We start from the raw sequence: 22,029 nt of genomic DNA on the forward strand, positions 1-22,029 counted from the left end.
GTAGAGTTAAACACTAGGCTAAAAAATATTTCATGAGTCTTACATTACACGTATATTTCATATATTTCAGCATGTACCGACAATTCCGTCATATCCGAAACCTTCAGCGCTATCAGCATGGCCACATACGAAGGGTTGTGACAGACCAAAGCAACCCATTCCATGCCATGACAGAGGAAGAATTTCTAATGAGGTTCCGATTAAGTAAAGAATGCACACTTTCATTGATTGCAAAGATGGAGCATCGACTGCCCAATGCTCTCAGCAACAGAGGTAGGCATGAGTCTTTATCACATTGTTTTTGTGCTTATATGTCATGTGATGAGCCATTCGTGAGTGATGTAATGCTCATTTTTACTTATTGAACAACATTTCCTTAATAATAATGTACCAGGTAGGTACAGTACATAAGGTGCCTTCATTACCTGTAAGCACAGGCAAAAGTAATTTTTATGTCTGTATACTGTACTGCAGTGATTCTCAACCAGTGTGCCAAGGCACAATGATATGCCACAAGATTATTAGAAGTGTGCTGCGAAACATTGTCAAGGCACACCTGAAAATATGAAAAATGGGTATAGATTTTGGTTTTACATGAATGAAAAGTAATGCTTTCCAAATAATTCAAGCAGTATGGTGATATTTACTGAAGTAAAATAAGTTCTTATTTATACCCGGTATTTTTTTATGTCTGTAGTTCTATCTTATAATTACATGTATACCCTTTTAAATTTTGCCAAGTCTACTGTATACTGTGGTATTCTTGTGAGATCTTAAGTGTGCCATTGGTAAAAAAAGGTTGAGGCATTTGCTGTACTTAGTTTACAGGCAAGTTATTTTATTGGTTTCTGCTAAATGTGTTATTTGAAAGGTTATATGAAGCTGCCTAGAGATATTATGCTTAATACAGTAAAAGATTATACAATTTTTAAGTAAAAAGTTGAGAATTATGCCTGGACATGGTTTGAGTGAAGTGTTTCATGATTTTTTCTTTTTCCACAGGCTGTCCTGTGCCTTCTCACCTGCAGGTCCTAATTGGATTGAGATACATTGCCACTGGAAACGACCAACTTGGTATATCAGATTGGTGTGAGGTATCACAGTCTTTTGTTAGTAGATGTGTTGGCAAGGTAGCATATGCAATTGGAAGTTTGTGTGCAGAGTTCATCAAGTTTCCAGACCAAAATAATTTTACCAGGATCAAACATGAATTTATGACTATAGCTGGAATACCAGGTGTAATTGGGTGGATTAACTGCACTCATATTGCAATTGAGATGCCAAGTCACCCGCGTCCTGAAGTTTTCCGCAACAGAAAAGGTTATTTTTCATTTAATGTACAAGCAGTCTGTGGTCCTCAGTTGCAGCTTTACAACATTGTAGCTCGGTGGCCTGGCAGTGCAAATGACAGCAATATTTTTGAAAATAGTCGACTCTGTCAGGAACTCGAAGATGGTATTCTGCCTGGACACTTGTTGGGTGACAGTGGCTATCCATGTCGTGAATATTTGTTGACTCCTCTGACAGCTCCTCATGGCCGTGGAGAGAGCCGCTATAATACTTCTCACATAAGAACACGAAACAGTGTTGAGAGAGCATTTGGACTATTAAAAAGAAGATTTGCTTGCCTTGGAAAGAAAATGAGGACTTCTATGAGAAACACAAAACACATAATTGTTGCTGCTGCAGTTCTCCACAATTTGGCCATCGCCTACAGAGTACCTGAGCCAGATAATGTAATTCATGAACTTCATGATGCAGGTGACCCAGAAGCCCAAGGAAACATACAAGAGGATGAATTGAGGCAGCAACCGCAAGCAATGAGAGATATCTAAGGAGTCTTTAAAAGACAGCAAATCATCAGAGAATATTTTGCTTAGGAAAAAAATATGTGGTTGTCCTGAAAAGACAAAAAAAAAAAAAAAAGTAATGCTATGATTGTACTGGAGAACATTACTTTTGCAAACTGTGGGGCCACTAATTCCTCCTAATTCTATAAAAGATTCCCTACAAGTAAAGCAAATATTTATGTGATGAATGATTTACCTAATCCTAACAATTACACAGTTGTGGGTCACACCCTGTTAGACATGATTCTTGGGTAATAGTATAGAACACCACGCTATCCATTTACTCCAATATAATGGAATCGTGCAGTTCTCACCTTCTTGCACAGTAATTAGGGGGTTATTTAAATTCTGGGAAAGCAATAATTAGCAAGATATGTTGAAGAGGGGAGAAGGGGTTATAAAAATAAAATAGCTCGGTTTCCTCACTAAACGACATGGAACTGACGTCAACATAGTCAACTAAACAAAAGTTCGTGATGCCAGCGTACATAAACAGAAGTTTGTGATGCCAGCGTACATAAACAGAAGTTTGTGATGCCAGCGTACATTTGATTTACTGTATATTCAAAATATACTTAGTCAAGAATTGTGATTACTCAAAAGTGTCACTATTTGTAAATTGCATATTTTAAGGACACTTTTGAGTAATTAATCCATTTTAATTAAGTATATTTTGAATATACAGTAAATCAAATGTACGCTGGCATCACAAACTTCTGTTTATTTACGCTGGCATCACAAACTTTTGTTTAGTTGACTATGTTGACATCAGTTCCATGTCGTTTAGTGAGGAAACCAAGCTATCTTCTTTTCATAACCCCTTCTCCCCTCTTATCACAAATTCTTTTGGTTACCTGTCCTAATTCCCCTGTTACTTCCAACAATTTCTTGCCCACAGTTGATGAGCCTGGAGATAAAGGTTTGCATCCTCGTTTTCCTTTTTAATTTTTTTTTAGTTTTTCTTTCTTAATTTCAATATCTAGTCTCTTAACTTCAATATCTAGGTTCTTAACTTCAATATCTAGGCTGAGGCTTTCCATTGTCTTTTCATGCTCCTTCTGTTGCATCTCAAGAGAAGCTTCAAAGCTGTCCTCCTGAGTGAACTTTGTTGTTCGTCGGCGCTTTCGGGCCGAGGTATAATTTGATTGGCCAGGTGTTGGTGTGTATTCTGTTGGGGTGTCTCTGGTATTAAACTGTATAGAGGTGGGTGTGTTTTTGAGTATCTTGTGTCACGTTAGCCTCTTGAGAGGAGACTTTGCCAGCGGGTGTGCTCTGTGTTATGTTGAATGAAGTTGAGGTGAGTTTGGGAGGTGTTATGATGGAGTGTATAAAGTTGTCAGTGTGCTGTGCCGTTATTTGGGAATCAAAGAATATCTCACATATTTGCCCAGTATGTGGTTGTCCTGAAAAGAAAAAAAAAAAAAAAGTAATGCTATGATTGTACTGGAGAACATTACTTTTGCAAACTGTGGGGCCACTAATTCCTCCTAATTCTATAAAAGATTCCCTACAAGTAAAGCAAATATTTAAGTGATAAATGATTTACCTAATCCTAACAATTACACAGTTGTGGGTCACACCCTGTTAGACATGATTCTTGGGTAATAGTGTAGAACACCACGCTATCCATTTACTCCAATATAATGGAATCGTGCAGTTCTCACCTTCTTGCACAGTAATTAGGGGGCTATTTAAATTCTGGGAAAGCAATAATTAGCAAGATATGTTGAAGAGGGGAGAAGGGGTTATAAAAAGAAAATAGCTCGGTTTCCTCACTAAACGACATGGAACTGACGTCAACATAGTCAATTAAACAAAAGTTCGTGATGCCAGCGTACATAAACAGAAGTTTGTGATGCCAGCGTACATTTGATTTACTGTATATTCAAAATATACTTAATCAAGAATTGTGATTACTCAAAAGTGTCACTATTTGTAAATTGCATATTTTAAGGACACTTTTGAGTAATTAATCCATTTTAATTAAGTATATTTTGAATATACAGTAAATCAAATGTACGCTGGCATCACAAACTTCTGTTTATTTACGCTGGCATCACGAACTTTTGTTAAGTTGACTATGTTGACGTCAGTTCCGTGTCGTTTAGTGAGGAAACCGAGCTATTTTCTTTTCATAACCCCTTCTCCCCTCTTATCACAAATTCTTTTGGTTACCTTTCCTAATTCCCCTGTTACTTCCAACAATTTCTTGCCCACATCAACCCAGATTTGATGAGCCTGGAGATAAAGGTTTGCATCCTCGTTTTCCTTTTTAATTTTTTTTAGTTTTTCTTTCTTAATTTCAATATCTAGTCTCTTAACTTCAATATCTAGGTTCTTAACTTCAATATCTAGGCTGAGGCTTTCCATTGTCTTTTCATGCTCCTTCTGTTGCATCTCAAGAGAAGCTTCAAAGCTGTCCTCCTGAGTGAACTTTGTTGTTCGTCGGCGCTTTCGGGCCGAGGTATAATTTGATTGGCCAGGTGTTGGTGTGTATTCTGTTGGGGTGTCTCTGGTATTAAACTGTATAGAGGCGGGTGTGTTTGTTTGAGTATCTTGTGTCATGTTAGCCTCTTGAGAGGAGACTTTGCCAGCTGGTGTGTTCTGTGTTATGTTGAATGAAGTTGAGGTGAGTTTGCGAGGTGTTATGATGGAGTGTATAAAGTTGTCAGTGTGCTGTGCCGTTATTTGGGAATCAAAGAATATCTCACATATTTGCCCAGTATGTGGTTGTCCTGAAAAGACAAAAAAAAAAAAAAGTAATGCTATGATTGTACTGGAGAACATTACTTTTGCAAACTGTGGGGCCACTAATTCCTCCTAATTCTATAAAAGATTCCCTACAAGTAAAGCAAATATTTAAGTGATGAATGATTTACCTAATACTAACAATTACACAGTTGTGGGTCACACCCTGTTAGACATGATTCTTGGGTAATAGTATAGAACACCACGCTATCCATTTACTTCAATATAATGGAATCGTGCAGTTCTCACCTTCTTGCACAGTAATTAGGGGGTTATTTAAATTCTGGGAAAGCAATAATTAGCAAGATATGTTGAAGAGGGGAGAAGGGGTTATAAAAAGAAAATAGCTCGGTTTCCTCACTAAACGACATGGAACTGACGTCAACATAGTCAACTAAACAAAAGTTTGTGATGCCAGCGTACATAAACAGAAGTTTGTGATGCCAGCTTACATTTGATTTACTATATACAGTGAACCCTCGTTTATCGCGGTAGATAGGTTCCAGACCCGACCGCGATAGGTGAAAATCCGCGAAGTAGTAACACCATATTTACCTATTTATTTAACATGTATATTCAGACTTTTAAAACCTTCCCTTGTACATAGTACTGTTAACAAACTACCCTTTAATGTACAGAACACTTAATGCATGTACCCTAAACTAAAACAGGCACAAATATTAAAGGCGATTTTATATCATGCGTTTCCTAAACACGCCAAAAAGCACGATAAAAAATGGCAACCAATGTTTTGTTTACGTTTCTCTGATCATAATGAAGAAACAAACGCATTTAGTGTACACATCTGTGTATAGGTTAGTTTTTGCATCGATTATATTGATTATACAGTATGTTGATTTTGTTATTAATAATGTTTTACTTAATTTTTCTTAGGACTTCCAAATGAAATGTTTTTCTTTATGACGCCGCCTGAAACGACGGCGTCATAAAGTACGCTCAGTAAACAACCACGCTCAGTAAACAAAGAAGGCATTTAACGCGCATGATGAAAGTGATAAATAATGATATTTACAGTAAAAGCTTTTAGAAAATATGTTATTACAAATATCATTTACCGTATCTATATAAAATCATACAGTGAATACTGTACGTAGCAAAGCAGGAAAACAATTTACGAGAGAGAGAGAGAGAGAGAGAGAGAGAGAGAGAGAGAGAGAGAGAGAGAGAGAGAGAGATTGTTGTACGTACGTAAATGTAAATTTTAAACCAAAAAAATATGATGGGTTACAACATGTATACTCTTCAGACTTCTAAAACCTTCCCTTTAACTTAATGCATACAGTACTAAACTAAAACAGGCACAAATATTAAAATGTTAGAATATTAAAGTAAAAAATAAAGGTTGTTACTGTACTCACCACGAAAGAAGTTGAAGAAAAACTTGAATGATGATGGCGATGAATTTGCTGCACAGTAGAAATGATGATGATGAAGCTGATGATGTCTTCTACTGTGCAGCCAATGATAGTATTTTACGTCTCTTCAAACGGAGGTGTCTTTTCCTGGGACACCTCATCAACTTCTTCCTGGGAAACTTCTTCAATTTCTTCCGAAGGCGTACAGTACTAGCAGGAGGAACTGGCTCTTTTTTGCGAGGCTGGAAGAACGTTGTGATCGGAAGTTGCTGCCGCTGCTTCTTTTTTCGCTCTAAGAGCATCCTGTAGGGAGTCATGTCTTCATCGATCTTGTTGCAGAATTGCATAGACCGAACCATATCCTCGTCCCACTCTTGCAACATTTCTTTCACCTCCTTTATATGGTTGCAGACCTTGGCAAGCCGTTCTAATGTTAAGCCCGTTTCTTCGACATTTTCTTGGGTCTCTTCCTGTGTTTCGCTCTCTTCTTCACTGGCCGATTTCGTCAGGTCTTCGAGGTCTGCGTCAGTTAGCGGCTGGGAATGGCAGTCCAACAACTCGTCGACGTCTTCAGTCGTCATGTCGCCAAACCCGTCACCTCCAATTATCGCAGCCAACTGCACAGATTTGCGTATTGCAGAGTGTTGGATTTCAGACGGAGTAAATCCCTCGTCGTCGTAAACAATCTGGGGCCACAACTTCTTCCAGCTCGCATTCACGGTTGCAGGTTTCATTTCTTGCAGTGCCTTCTGAATGTTCTGCAGGCACGTGGCTATGGTGTACTTCCGCCAGTACGCCTTCAAATTAAAATCTTCATCTTCATTTTCTTGGGCAGCATCCACACACGCAACGAGGTCCGCCATGGTATTCTTCGTGTAGAGGGCCTTGAACGCCCTGATAACCCCCTGGTCCATCGGTTGAATTAATGACGTGGTGTTAGGTGGCAGGAACTCAACCTGAACGCCCTCACGCGACAGGTCAGTTGCGTGTCCACCAGCGTTATCCATAAGGAGAAGGATCTTGAATGGCAAGCCCTTCTATAAGAGATATTGACTGACTTGCGGGATGAAACACTGTTGGAACCAGTTGGAGGTCAGCATCTTCGTAATCCATGCTTTTGGATTATGCATCCAGTACACGGGAAGGAGATTCTTATTCTTATTTTTCAAAGCGGGAGGATTTTTCGACTTGTAGATAAGCCCCAGCTTTAGCAAAATTCCAGCAGCATTGCCACACATCACGAAGGTAACGCAATCCTTGAATGCTTTCAAGCCAGAGGCTTTGGCTTCTTCTTTGAACAGGAAAGTTCGCGACGGCATTCTCTTCCAAAACAAGCCGGTCTCATCCATATTAAACACTTGTTCCGGCTTGTATCCACCTTCGGCGATAATATTCTTGAACGTCTGGTTCACGTAAGTTTCAGCAGCGGCAGTGTCAGCGGAAGCAGCCTCGCCATGCAGGGAAACGCTTTTCAGGGCAAAGCGTTTCTGAAACTTCGCGAACCATCCTTTGCTGGCAGAAAAACGTTGTTTCTGAGGCTGGGAATCAGTGGATGTCCCTGGTTGAGGTTCATCTACATCATCATCTTCTTCAGCATGGTCGCCATCGTCGTTTTGAGGTTCCTTTGCCGCAATATTCTCATATAAGCTCAAAGCCTTGGTTCGGATGGTGTTCGTATCCAAGGCTATATTCTTCTTCCGGCAGTCGGCAATCCACACTGCTAAAGCACCTTCCATGCGTACGATCGTTTTATTACGCGTGGTAACGACTCGCTTCGCTGATCTGCTAAAGGTGATGGTAGCCGTCTTTCTTATGTTCGCCTCGTCCTTCTTGATATAGCGAACGGTGGATTCGTTGACTCCAAAATGGCGGGCTGCGGCCGCGTAACTTCTACCGTCTTTTAACATATTGAGAAGCGTCACCTTCTCAGCAATCGTCGTCATCTTTCGGTGGCGTTTATTCTCACTACCAGCCTTAGTAGATCCAGAACGCTTGGGAGGCATTGTACAGTAGGGTTTAACAGAAAGTTCAACAAAAGTTCAACTTAAAACAGTCACGCACAGCACAGATTAAAGTCCACAATAACTTAACAACATCTACACAGCGATACGGCGGGAGACAAAGTGACCGCGAATACGTAGATGCTGCGGGTTGGAGATGCGGGCAAAACACCAATCACAGGCTAGATAACAAAACTTGGGTTCTGATTCGTCATCTATCAGCGCTTGAACCAATCACAACCCGTCTTATATGCTACGTAGGTTACCAATTCAAAGTACAAGGTACCCTACGTATACTGTACAGTAATAATAATAATAATAAATAATGATAATAATAATAATGATAATGATAATAACAATAATAATTTTAATAATAATAATAATAATAATAATAATAATAATAATAATACAGCTTTACGTACGCTATTTTACGCTTGTTTTGTTGTAGGATATGTCTCTCTCTCTCTCTCTCTCTCTCTCTCTCTCTCTCTCTCTCTCTCTCTCTCTCTCTCTCTCTCTCTCGTACGCTTATTCGAGATGTGATTTTTGCAACAAAGAAAATTATTGGATGCAGTACTACGTACGTATACGTTCAAAAGATTCATGGAAAAGATGCACATCCATTACATTTGTAGTACAGTAGTAGCTGTCAGCAGCCTTACACCATTCTAATATGGTATGACTGCATCTGATTTGCGTTTCATGTTCGGTTTAATTTTACTACGTACTGTATACAGTACTGAATTATCGTATGATCACATTCTCTTTTCGTGTTTTATTTCTTTCTGTGCTGAATTATATGTCATATGTAATGCAATGAACTATCAGTAAGAGCAGATATTACTAATTACAGTATTAATGGAATTACAGGTAACGAAATATCGTATTTGGGGTCTTCAGATATCGCGGTATTTTCGAAATTTCCGGAAAATCTGCGATATGTATATATATATATGGGTTATGAAAAAACCCGCGAAGTGGTGAATCCGCGATGGTCTAACCGCGAAGTAGCGAGGGCTCACGGTATTCAAAATATACTTAATCAAGAATTGTGATTACTCAAAAGTGTCACTATTTGTAAATTGCATATTTTAAGGACACTTTTGAGTAATTAATCCATTTTAATTAAGTATATTTTGAATGTAGAGTAAATCAAATGTACGCTGGCATCACAAACTTCTGTTTATTTACGCTGGCATCACGAACTTTTGTTTAGTTGACTATGTTGACGTCAGTTCCGTGTCGTTTAGTGAGGAAACCGAGCTATTTTCTTTTCATAACCCCTTCTCCCCTCTTATCACAAATTCTTTTGGTTACCTGTCCTAATTCCCCTGTTACTTCCAACAATTTCTTGCCCACATCAACCCAGATTTGATGAGCCTGGAGATAAAGGTTTGCATCCTCATTTTCCTTTTTAATTTTTTTTAGTTTTTCTTTCTTAATTTCAATATCTAGGCTCTTAACTTCAATATCCAGGCTGAGGCTTTCCATTGTCTTTCCATGCTCCTTCTGTTGCATCTCAAGAAAAGCTTCAAAGCTGGCCTCCTGAGTGAACTTTGTTGTTCGTCGGCGCTTTCGGGATGAGGTATAATTTGATTGGCCAGGTGTTGGTGTGTATTCTGTTGGGGTGTCTCTGGTATTGAACTGTATAGAGGTGGGTGTGTTTGTTTGAGTATCTTGTGTCACGTTAGCCTCTTGAGAGGAGACTTTGCCAGCTGGTGTGCTCAGTGTTATGTTGAATGAAGTTGAGGTGAGTTTGGGAGGTGTTATGATGGTGTATAAAGTTGTCAGTGTGCTGTGCCGTTATTTGGGAATCAAAGAATATCTCACATATTTGCCCAGTATGTGGTTGTCCTGAAAAGAAAAAAAAAAAAAGTAATGCTATGATTGTACTGGAGAACATTACTTTTGCAAACTGTGGGGCCACTAATTCCTCCTAATTCTATAAAAGATTCCCTACAAGTAAAGCAAATATTTAAGTGATGAATGATTTACCTAATCCTAACAATTACACAGTTGTGGGTCACACCCTGTTAGACATGATTCTTGGGTAATAGTATAGAACACCACGCTATCCATTTACTCCAATATAATGGAATCGTGCAGTTCTCACCTTCTTGCACAGTAATTAGGGGGTTATTTAAATTCTGGGAAAGCAATAATTAGCAAGATATGTTGAAGAGGGGAGAAGGGGTTATAAAAAGAAAATAGCTCGGTTTCCTCACTAAACGACATGGAACTGACGTCAACATAGTCAACTAAACAAAAGTTCGTGATGCCAGCGTACATAAACAGAAGTTTGTGATGCCAGCGTACATTTGATTTACTGTATATTCAAAATATACTTATCAAGAATTGTGATTACTCAAAAGTGTCACTATTTGTAAATTGCATATTTTAAGGACACTTTTGAGTAATTAATCCATTTTAATTAAGTATATTTTGAATATACAGTAAATCAAATGTACGCTGGCATCACAAACTTCTGTTTATTTACGCTGGCATCACAAACTTTTGTTTAGTTGACTATGTTGACGTCAGTTCCATGTTGTTTAGTGAGGAAACCGAGCTATTTTCTTTTCATAACCCCTCCCCTCGTCTTCAACATATCTTGCTAATTATTGCTTTCCCAGAATTTAAATAACCCCCTAATTACTGTGCAAGAAGGTGAGAACTGCACGATTCCATTATATTGGAGTAAATGGATAGCGTGGTGTTCTATACTATTACCGATTTTTGTGCAGTAAGTATATTAATTCACAGAAAAGGTTAGGTTATGGTGAAATTTTATGACAAGAAACATAAAACGCCTAACTAACTTGGCACTAAATTGGTTATTTCCTAGTTGGGCTGTAGCCCCCAGGCCCCCTTTTTTTTATTCAACAGAGTTCCACCTTTATAACCTTACATTTTAGGCCAAGACAAACAACTTTTCTTCCATAATTTCAACTACAATAAATGCTTCTTTACGACTTACAAGAATATTACCAAATAGGAGCTAATTTAACTTCTTTATAAATTGATAGGTAGGGGATATGCGTAAAACAAGTGACTACTTCTCAATTTTATGGGAAAAAATTAATAGAGAAACAAAACATTTGTATGAAAATCAGTAAAATATGCAAAGTAGGACTTACCAGTACTTTGAAGTGCATCACAGTCCAGTTCATTCTCCTCACCATCAAGGTCATCACTTATGATAGTGAGGATTTTAGCAGTCTCTTCATCTAAAGGCTTAGGAGGAGCACCACCACCTGTCCTCATAGTTTCTCGCTTATATGCTGCATGCTGTTTCTTTGCTCTGAAATTTTTACAACAGTTAAGTGGTTAAATTAATATTTTTGTTCCAAACAATTAGGCTAACCAGTATATAGCCTGAAATTAAAACCAAACAATTAGGCTAGCCAGTATATAGCCTTAAATTAAGAACAAAAGCCAGGCAATTAGGCTAACAAGTATATAGCCTGAAATTAAGACCAAACAACTAGGCTAACCAGTATATAGCCTTAAATTAAGAATAAAAGCCAAACAATTAGGCTAACCAGTAGATAGCCTGAAATTAAGACCAAACAACTAGGCTAACCAGTATATAGCCTTAAATTAAGAATAAAAGCCAAACAATTAGGCTAACCAGTAGATAGCCTGAAATTAAGACCAAACAACTAGGCTAACCAGTATATAGCCTTAAATTAAGAATAAAAGCCAAACAACTAGGCTAACCAGTATATAGCCTTAAATTAAGAATAAAAGCCAAACAATTAGGCTAACCAGTATGAAGTCTGAAATTAAGAATAGTACAAACTGCAATGAGAATTATTTATTTGCTCAGCATTTGAAAAGTATGTTATTCCTTACATATAGCCTAAATAAAACTCACCCTCGCCATTCCCTAAGCTGGTGCTTGCTTATGTATGCAGGAAGTGAGTCAAAAGTACTATTACTTTAATGTGTTTATGAATACTTACTATCCTTTTGCATTCTCCCAAACTTTCTTCAGCTGTTGCTGGCTACTTGGTGGTCCATAACCAGCAGTATTAAATAAGCTAGTGACTTCTTCCCATGCTGCTTTTTTCCGATGGATGATGCGGAAGTCATGGCTCTTATCGAATAAAATTTCGCTTCTTTTCTCTACTAAGGTCACCAGCAATGTTTTCTCATTTGCAGTTATGTATCTTGCTCTTATAGAATCCTTTTCTGCCATTTCCACTGTCTATATGTCCTCAGTAACTCGTTGAAAGAACAGAAATGCGCGACGCACGTGTACCCAATTTAGAAATGCCCCTCACAAATGTAAACAAAAGGTTCGTCCGGCATACCAACTGTTTAGACGACAACAGACACCCTCTCAGCAGGGATACCAATCACACCCTTTCCTAGAAGATGCTTTAAACATAGCACCGAAAAATATAGGGCTCCCCTACACTTTCCATAGGGTATAAAGAAGGCCTTATAATTGGAGGCCCTATATTTTCTCTTAGCATACGGCCGTTAGGCTCTGACTTCTTTTAGAACCTATGGTGGCATGATTGGTAGCGACTTGTCTTTCATTTGAAGAGACTGGGGTTCGATCCCAGTATGTGATAGAAATTTATTTCTATTTGAGCATAATATTTTGTTGACTTTTCATCCATATTGACTTCTTGGGGGTAATTCGAATTAGAAGCAACCAGTTGTGTCACCTGATTGGTCGGAAAGTCGGGGAAAACTCTCTGGTATGAGATAAAGTCTCACCAAGTAAATCCTGAAATCCAGTTAGCACTTAGCTTCCGACTTCTTTTAGAGCGTCTGGTGGCATGGTTGGTAGCGACCTTGTCTTTCATTTGAAGAGACTAGGGTTCAATCCCAGTATGAGATAGAAATTTATTTCGATTGAAGCACGATGTTTTGTTGACTTTTCATCCTTATAGTTTTATTAGGGATAATTCGAATTAAAAGCATCAGTTGTGTCACCTGGTGGGTCGGGAAGTCGGGGAAAACTCTCTGGTATGAGACTGAGTCTCACCAAGTAAATCCTGAAAAGCAGTTAGGACTTAGGTTCTGACTCCTTTTAGAACCTATGTTGGAATGATTGGTAGCGACCTTGTTTTTCAATTGAAGAGAATAGGGTTCGATCCCAATGTGAGATAGAAATTTATTTCTATTTAAGCCCGATATTTGGTTGACTTTTCATCCATGTTGACTTATTAGGGATAATTCGAATTAAAAGCAATCTGTTCTGTCACCTGAAGGGTCGGGAAGTCGGGGAAAACTCGGTAGTACAAGTCTCCAGATAAATCCTGAAATGCCGTTAGCACTTAGGTTCCGGCTTCTTCTAGGACTTTTGGTGGTATGATTGATAGCGACCTTGTATTTCGCTAGAAGAGACTAGGGTTCAATCCCAGCATGAGATAGAACTTTATTCCTATTCGAGTGTGATATTGTGTTGACTCTCATCTAATATATATATATATATATATATATATATATATATATATATATATATATATATATATATATATATATATATATATATATAATATATATATATATATATATATATATATATATATATATATATATATATATATATATATGTATATATATACACATACACATATATATATGTATATATATACACATACACATAAACATATATTATTATTATTATTATTATTATTATTACTATCCAAGCTACAACCCTAGTTGGAAAAGCAAGATGCTATAAGCCCAGGGGCTCCAACAGGGAAAAATAGCCCAGTGAGGAAAGGAAATAAGGAAATAAATAAATGAAGAGAACAAATTAACAATAAATCATTCTAAAATAAGAAAAAACGTCAAAACAGACATGTCATATAATAAACTATCAACAACATCAAAAACAAATATGTCATAAATAAACTATAAAAAGACTATGTCCGCCTGGTCAACAAAAAAGCATTTGCTCCAACTTATATATAAATATATATATATATATATATATATATATATATATATATATATATATATATATATATATATATATATAGACACTGTATGTTCTTGTCATACTGAATGTGTGCCACTCAAAAACAACAATCTCCTGCAAATTGCCCAAACTACCATGTTGATAGGAAAGGGAGATAGGGTGGTAATGATGAATCTGTCTGTGTGCGTGTTTGCAGATCTAAATATTCAGACGTCATTTTTGATTTGTGGCTTACAGTAGTAATAGAATAACAAATCATTATTTGACTATTGGAATCCATTATTTTTTCTTTCATGTTGAAAAGTTTTGTAATAACGCTACTATTGGAAATGATTCAGAGAACTAAGATGATAAACCGATATAGTTAAAATATATATAGGAATGGAAGTTTCAAGTAATCCAATGTCCAATTTAGATTATAAGTTTGTTTTGTAAGTACTTTGAATGTTCCTTGATCATCAAGTTTACAGGAAAGACTTTACAAGGAAAACGTAAAATGACAATTTTAAGCCTATAATTTTTTTTTTATCGATATTGATTCTTAACTAATGCCATCCTCACCATTCCATTACCCTCACCTTTCTAAAACCCTTCTTCTTAGTCCACCCTTTCCCTTACCCAGCAATTAGAAACCATGTCCCTGGCAGACCTCACTCCCATAGTCATTCACCTATATTCAGGTTTTTAACAGAGGCACATTTGCACTTACTCATAGGGGTGCCCTTTTAGTTGTGGTGGCCTATGTGGTAACGCCCTTGACTGGCGATCTCCAGACTGGGGTTCGAGTCATTTTTAAACTCGTTAGTTCCTTTGGTCCGTGCAACCCCACCATCAGTGTGAACCAATAGTGGATTTGGGGAAACTTATAGGTCTAGCTGTTGAGTCATCAGCACCCATTGGTTAGCCCTTCTTGGTCCTAGCTTGGATGAAGAAGGGTCTTGGGTGCTGATCATATGTATATATGGTCAGTCTCTTGGGCATTGTCGTGCTTGACTGGGCAATGGCACTGTCCCTTGCCTCTGCCATTCATGAGGGGCCTTTAATCCTGTAAACATATAATGTTTGTAGTTGCTTATCTTAAAATGACGCATGTAACCAAGATACGTCAGATGTCTTATGAAATGAGGAATTTATTTCTGCTTTATTATCTACAGAGATGTTAGAAATCTGTTCAAACTGTAACTTTATAATTTCAAAGGTTTTGACATTCCAGCGTCGGTTTTCCCATGTTAATCGTGTTTCAACTGTAGAAATGTGTTCAATTCTGTCAGAAAATATTTCGTTGATCCCTTGGTATAACGATGTGTTTGGGATATTTTCTAGTGTAAGGTAGTGGTTTCAGGTTGTGATTTTCCATAATATTCGAAGGTCCTCTTTACTATATTGTGTTCTTAGCATGAATCCGGTTCAAGGTGTGGTAAATTTTATAATTTTCCTTTGTACATTATATTTAGAACATATAAAATATCACTTTGATATGGCACATCGATGGGAATGAGAGAGAGAGAGAGAGAGAGAGAGAGAGAGAGAGAGAGAGAGAGAGAGAGAGAGAGAGAGAGAGAGAGACGCATGCTCGAAGGTTTATTTTGCAGCATGGCTAGAGGTAAACAACTACTGTATATATAGTCCAGGACCCATACTATACCCTTGCAAAATTTATTAGTTCCATTGGGTTTCGTTGCTCATATGTGATTTAGGGCCACTGGACTATTAGAAATATTTGGGTAGACATCTTGATTTTGGTGCATAAATTTTTAGGAGCATTTTCAAAATTGCGGATTTTCGTCCTGGGCCATTGTTGTCTCGTGACTTAGTGAATATATTTGATATTGGTGCCAAAGGGTTAAAAAAGGGTATATATATTTTATGCAAACTCTTTCCATCTACCAATTTTTAGATGGTTGCTCAGATTTTTTTTTTTATAGATTATGAAATGAATAATGCACAATGGGGATCTGGTGCAATAGAATCTGATTCTGGGATGTAGTAGTTTATACACAACAATTTTCCTCCATAAGAATAGTTTCTACAAGTGTTTCAAAATGTTCTGAAAGCTGTGGATTAAAAAAAAAATCTAGTGCCTACACGAACCTTTAATGCAATACGTGATTCTTATCACACAACTAAGTTTTGTGAGGGGGTATGTATACTTCTTACAAAAAGATATTGCCGACCATTTAAAGTGTTTAGAAGCTATTAATATCGCTTTACAATAACATGAAATAAGTTAACTACATCAACATAGTGGTTATTACATATAAATAATTACTTGCAAAACAAATACGTTATTACGCTTTTTAAATTAACTTTATGACACAACTTTATGTGGATTTTTGCAGTCCGTGTCTGAACATTTGCGAAAATGCTTACATTTGACAATAGCTTTATGTCGAGAATTGGCTAGCTCCATCCGTATGTGATGGAGTAGGTTAGATATGCTCCAGTGATGTAGAGTTACTATAGAGTCCTTGGTAGGTGAGTTTCTTTGATCTTTTCATTTTTTTTAAAAGGAAGTTGACCCCTGACTTGACTCAACTTATTTTGGCATAGCCTTCTATCTTCTTGTCACGCTAACCTGAAAGACTCCGTCTTATCCTTAACCTTAACTAATCCATTAATTGATGAGAGACGAGACTACCTTGTTTTGGCCTACAACCAGTTCTGCGAGTCGAGCCTGAACCTTTGATTACTCTCTCTTTTTTAGTGAAGTCTGTGTGAATCGACCTTATTAACTACTTTGTTCTGGCTCATACTCCATTCTTGCACCGAACTAGATCAGAAATCTAGTCAATACCATTTTTTATTTATAAACCTTTTTAAGATTTATTTCGTTGAATCATGCCTATCCAATAACTTTATATTAGATTACGGTATTAATTTATTTAGTATTCAAAATTTATGGATATTAATATTTGATATGATTTTGTTCAACCCTGTTATTTATTTGATATATATTTATGTATATATATTAATTTTAAATTTGTTTCTTGTTAAAGTTACATGGATCTGTTTGTGGATAAACATTAGCTGACAGACAAGAATTCTTCCTGATAAGAGAGAGAGAGAGAGAGAGAGAGAGAGAGAGAGAGAGAGAGAGAGAGAGAGAGAGAGAGTTGAATGTGACCAGCTATTGAGTGTGATGTTGGTAGAAGCTCACTTATTGGTAAAGACTTTCTGTATTCACTGAAACGAAGGGTATCAAAGTTTTCACAGGATAATTGAAGTTTCCAGACTCTTACAAAGTATGTCTCAACTTTTTCGTAATCATCATCAAGAGAAGACTTGCCAAAATGTGAGATACTTTGTAGGATCTGCACTTCTTGCTCCTCCCGTGTTCCAATTTTACTCGGTTCATAATTTCCTGTTGAAATGTGAGCTTTAATGAAAACTTCATTAATTCATCAACAGGAATGAAACGAAGATTTTCCGTTTCCCGAACCTGACGCTTAACCGAGACAATCCACGACTTTTCCAGTGGCCTATATATCTAAGAAGCAAGATTACAATATCTGTATCATTTGAGAGCACAACTCCCTTTTCACCATCCCGAACAGTCCAGTCTACATGTGGCACAATGCGAAAGTCAACCTCTTCCAGGTTACCGCTAATTTTTTCGATAACCTGTCTTTCTTCTTTTGAAAAGTAAGGTGCAAGATCAAGCTCATGATTTGCAACTGGGCTCCTTGCAATCATAGGAAATGAGAACTTTCCTGATTGCTCTTTCTAGCACTTTGCGTGGCAGTTTAGGTAAATTAGCTGAACTGGTATAGGGGTATCGGTTTCAATCATATCTAGGTCTATACTGCCGCAGGTGGACTGTCTTTATCTATCACTTTCTTTTACAGACCACGGTAAATAACTGTAAAAAATCGCATGAAGCTCTTGAAGTGAACATACTGATGATGAAATTCTGTGTTAATAACCTCTCCATAAAAAAGTCATTGCTGATATATTCAGCATTGTAACTTTGGAGATAAAATGAACAACTGTTGTTTTGAGATGGGAATTTGCTTGGAATTCAGCTTGCTCTGGTGAGAGGTTTTCTTTAATGTGTATAAGAAGAACTTTTTGCTTGCTTTGTAGGTAAATCGTTATCAAAAAGTGTATTTGTCGGCAGCAAGTCATGTTTTAAAATTTGTTCAATTGAAAATCCCCTTTCTAGAGGTATTTCTAAATCTTTGTTCGCTTAGAAAGTCGTTTTTATTCATATTTGTCAGAATAGTTTTAGTTTTTTACTCAACATTTGTGCTGAACTCTAGTAGCATGTCTTTAGATATTGTGTAGGATATCTATTACTTTTGTGCACAAATATAATCTTTCCTGCCTTAGCTGTTGACATCGGTCGGTACCACACTGAAGTAAACCAACCAGGAAGGCAATCCTTTACATTATCTTCAACATATCGTTTGGTTACCAGATTGTGAAGGCACACTGGTTCATTTTTTTCGATGTGTTGTTAGCTACTAGCAGAGAGACTAGGTGAATGCAAGTAAAATTTATTCAACAGATAACGAGCTTATATACAGTCAATTGAGAGCAAGAAGGTCACAAAAATAATCTAAAACATGCGATGGCAAGCTTAAACAGGCTGTTTTATTAGATAAAAAATAGTTTTAAATTGTATGAGCGTGTATGAAACTCTTGCGGTACAAGTTACTTCTTATGGATTTCCATAATGTTGCATGAAATTTAGAAGTCGGAAACATTAAAATTAAATATCTCCCCCTTCCCCCTTTTTTTTCTTGCCCACGAGATTATGATGATGTACAGTATTACGTTGATCTACATCTGCCTTATGAAGACTGCGAAGCTTTTTGCATATCATCAGAACTTCATGATGAACTAGCTGCCATCTGCAATATGATTACTTTTCCTTGTCTATCCAACAATGCACTTTGAACTATTTTCAAATTTTTTTTAGTTTGCTCCAATTTGATATCCGGTGAAAGAGAGTTAAATTTCCCTTCTTTATCTTTAACCATAAAATGTCCCTACATAAACTTATCATACAGTTAGGGATTTTTAATCTCAACTTTATATTTTCTCTGAGTACTAGGAGCCAAATCGTAGATGATTAATGCGATCACTCACAAGAAAAATGGGAAGGTGAGACTCATCACTTTCAAAAACTTGTCTTTTAAGATACAAAGATAAGTCTGCACATTGGATGATTCATAAGACAAGAAAACCCCAGGAAAAATATCCATTTTGAAAAACCCTTAAAAGCAAAATGTAGCACCAAAATTTAAATGTCTACCATCCAAGATTGTATAATCATCTTGTGATGGTTCAGGATGACGTTTAGCAAAGAAACTCAATGGACCTAAAAACTTAAGTGAGGGTATGGTCTTTGCCCAGGACTAGTACCAGCCCCACCCTGTACCTGCTTCATACTACGAACGCACTTTATCAGAGGGTACGCGCAGGTTCCAGGATCCAGGATCCAGGATCCACTCACAGTAGGCTTCCTGTAGGGTCGTAGACACTTATGATTTAGTATTTCAGCAAGATGGCCCTCAACTAGAGCCTAGATATTTATTTCTTATTTTGTTACTTCTCCCATGGTGTATTGGCCAATATTATTTTTGTTGGAAATATTGAGAGGATGTATTTCTATAAAGAATCTCTTGTCACTGAAAAGCAAACAAGATATAAAAAATTCTAAGAATATTGTTAACGAACAATCTTCTTGAGTATATAGAGACAGTTTTCTTACATAGAGTCAGATTATAGGAATCTAGAATAAGTAAGGTATATCCTCATATATACAGTATATATATATATATATATATATATATATATATATATATATATATATATTTATATATAAATACATACACACACATATATATATATATATACATACACACACACACAAACTAACTACATGGAGTGAGAATCCTGTGTTTAAAAGTTTATTGGGTTGATGAAAAAAGAATTGATTAAATGGCTTGACTTTCTTCGTAATTTTACAATGTAAAATTGGACCAGTACAGTGATTTACCAATTTGTATATACTTTGAATATATGTGAACTTAATATGGAAATCTTACCTAGTGTCATTCTTCTTATCAAAACAACCCCACAGTGTTATTGTTGTCGTTAGTGAATTTTCTTTCGTTTTACTCTTTCGAAAAGAGAGAATCGAAATTTGAACAAGAGTAGTTTGAAGAATAGGGAACAAGAATTTCATCTAAGTCACTTTGACTGCATTTCTAGCACCGGAACTTTGGTGATTCTGTCACCAATTATTTAAGTGTTGCTATTACTTTTGTTATAACCATAGAAAATTAACAAAATGGCATCCTTCCGAACTCAGTGTTGATTTTCTTTTGGAAAATTGGAATCTTCAAGAATGGTGTATGGAGTTTTCATAATTGCTTCAAGTTTTATTGTATGTGTCACATTTTGCTATAAGAAAATAGTTATTAATCGAACTCCGCGTTAGTGGTTAATGTTTCTGAAGCACAGAGAGTTTTATTTTTTTATTACAAAATCACCGAATTTAATTATAGACATTTGAAAAAAAAAAAAAACTTTGAGAAATGGCTATTTTATACGGTAAAAATATCCGAATTTTTTTCATTGGAGTAAAAAATCATTATCTTCAAAGTTTAAAAACAATAATCTTCGAGAAAGCACATTGTATTCCAGAGGCAAATTACGAAGAGTGTTTGAAAATTGTGAGAGATATTGCAACGGCTGAACAAATACCTCTCGGGTTGGAAACTTGTTGGTTTCAAAAGGAGAAAAGAATGCCAGTCACGGCGACACTTTTCGCAATTACGTCCAGCTTGACGAGCGCGGCGGCGTTAGCTGCGAGGAATTATTTAATTCCAATTGCCGTTTCACGGTCATTTTTCTCAGCTTCTGTTTGAAAAGGAGCTAATGCTGATGCTGCTGCGTGGGGGTGATATCTAATAACCAGTTTGAGGCTGATGAACTTACTACTGTTTTACAGATTGTGTTAGACTTTCATAGGTTTTATTGCTTGCTTTCGTGGTTTTCTCTCATTCTACTTGGTGTAAAGATATAAAAAATGATATATACTTAGACATGTTGTAAAACACGAATGTAAATAGATTTACATCACATAAAATATTAAGACTGTTTTATGCTTTTTTTGTATAGATAGCTTTTGCAGTTTCCGTGCCTTTGTAATGATATGAGCAATGCTCTTAATAAGATGAACAAAAGTAAGCACAAAAAGAGAAAGGAGATGTTTGTATTTGTACACAAGCACCTAATAGATAAACAGGAAAATATCGAGTCGTTTTCAGCTTTCTACACTAACTTTGATATTGGTAAAGAAGTAAAATATGTGCAACATAAAATGAACAATAGGATGCCTCATCCACGAGGCAAAGCTTATTTTTTCTAATTGAAATCCCCCGCCTTATTGTAAATGACACAGCAATTGAGGTTCAAAATTCCGTTATTTCAGGACGACAGTAGAAATATCAAAGGACCTTAGCCAAGAAATTGTAAATTAGAAAGTTTATTTTTATTTTATAATCCGTGATTTTACTGTGCTTTCCTGGTTTCAGATGCACTTCTTATGGTTGAAGTTCGGACCTAAACTTATGGTTTAAGCTGGGACCTGAAAGGCATTTAGGATACCTTAACGTGGTGAAATGGTTTGCGTATAGTCGTGATCAGCAAAACTGTACTAGTCAGAGCCACCCATACTAGGTTGGTTTGCTTTGAGCGATCACACGAAAATCTCCCATCACCAATCTGGATATGCCAGAATGGTGATGAAAACTGGCCAAACCCCAGACATGATTCGATATGTCTGAGGCCTTTGTCCTCAAGTGGAGTAGAAACTGCTGCATTTGTTGTTGTTGTATTGTATATTACAGCAAGCTAATAATCATCGTACACGATCCTTCCATAATTATCACTCGTTGTAAACCGACTACTCTTGTTAACGTTCTGTATTATGAGTCAAATATCAGTCTCTACACTTCACATTTTGGTAATTTTTTTGCCCATTATGGTTATTTATATCATATTATAAATTTTCATAATGTAGTAGAAACATAGAAATATTTTGTGATTGTTAAAGAATATTCAAAGGAGCTTTTTCTAATATGTTAAAATTGTTATTT

The 22,029-nt window shown here is 36.6% G+C and overlaps 1 protein-coding gene and 2 pseudogenes across 1 annotated transcript; 1 reads left to right on the plus strand and 2 right to left on the minus strand.

Moving 5' to 3' along the window:
• The first annotated feature begins 91 nt into the window (after window positions 1–91).
• LOC137622260 (putative nuclease HARBI1) lies at window positions 92–1,848 on the plus strand. Its single transcript, XM_068352786.1, has 2 exons — window positions 92–273; window positions 1,003–1,848. The coding sequence occupies exons 1-2, from the start codon at window positions 168–170 to the stop codon at window positions 1,833–1,835; spliced, it is 939 nt and encodes a 312-aa protein (XP_068208887.1). The 5' UTR covers window positions 92–167; the 3' UTR covers window positions 1,836–1,848.
• Window positions 1,849–2,791: 943 nt separating this feature from the next.
• LOC137620712 (uncharacterized) lies at window positions 2,792–7,212 on the minus strand (annotated as a pseudogene).
• Window positions 7,213–9,237: 2,025 nt separating this feature from the next.
• On the minus strand, window positions 9,238–12,175 carry LOC137620721 (myb/SANT-like DNA-binding domain-containing protein 3; annotated as a pseudogene).
• Between the last annotated feature and the right edge of the window lie 9,854 nt (window positions 12,176–22,029).

The sequence above is a fragment of the Palaemon carinicauda genome, chromosome 2, assembly GCF_036898095.1.
Source record: "Palaemon carinicauda isolate YSFRI2023 chromosome 2, ASM3689809v2, whole genome shotgun sequence".
NCBI classification, from domain to species: Eukaryota; Metazoa; Arthropoda; class Malacostraca; order Decapoda; family Palaemonidae; genus Palaemon; species Palaemon carinicauda.

Excerpts from the sequence above, each read along its gene's own strand:
- LOC137622260 (XM_068352786.1), top strand. The coding sequence starts at position 168 with ATGACAGAGGAAGAATTTCTAATGAGGTTCCGATTAAGTAAAGAATGC. Across the intron at positions 274-1,002 it reads CAATGCTCTCAGCAACAGAG|GCTGTCCTGTGCCTTCTCAC; the intron begins GTAGGCATGAGT and ends CTTTTTCCACAG.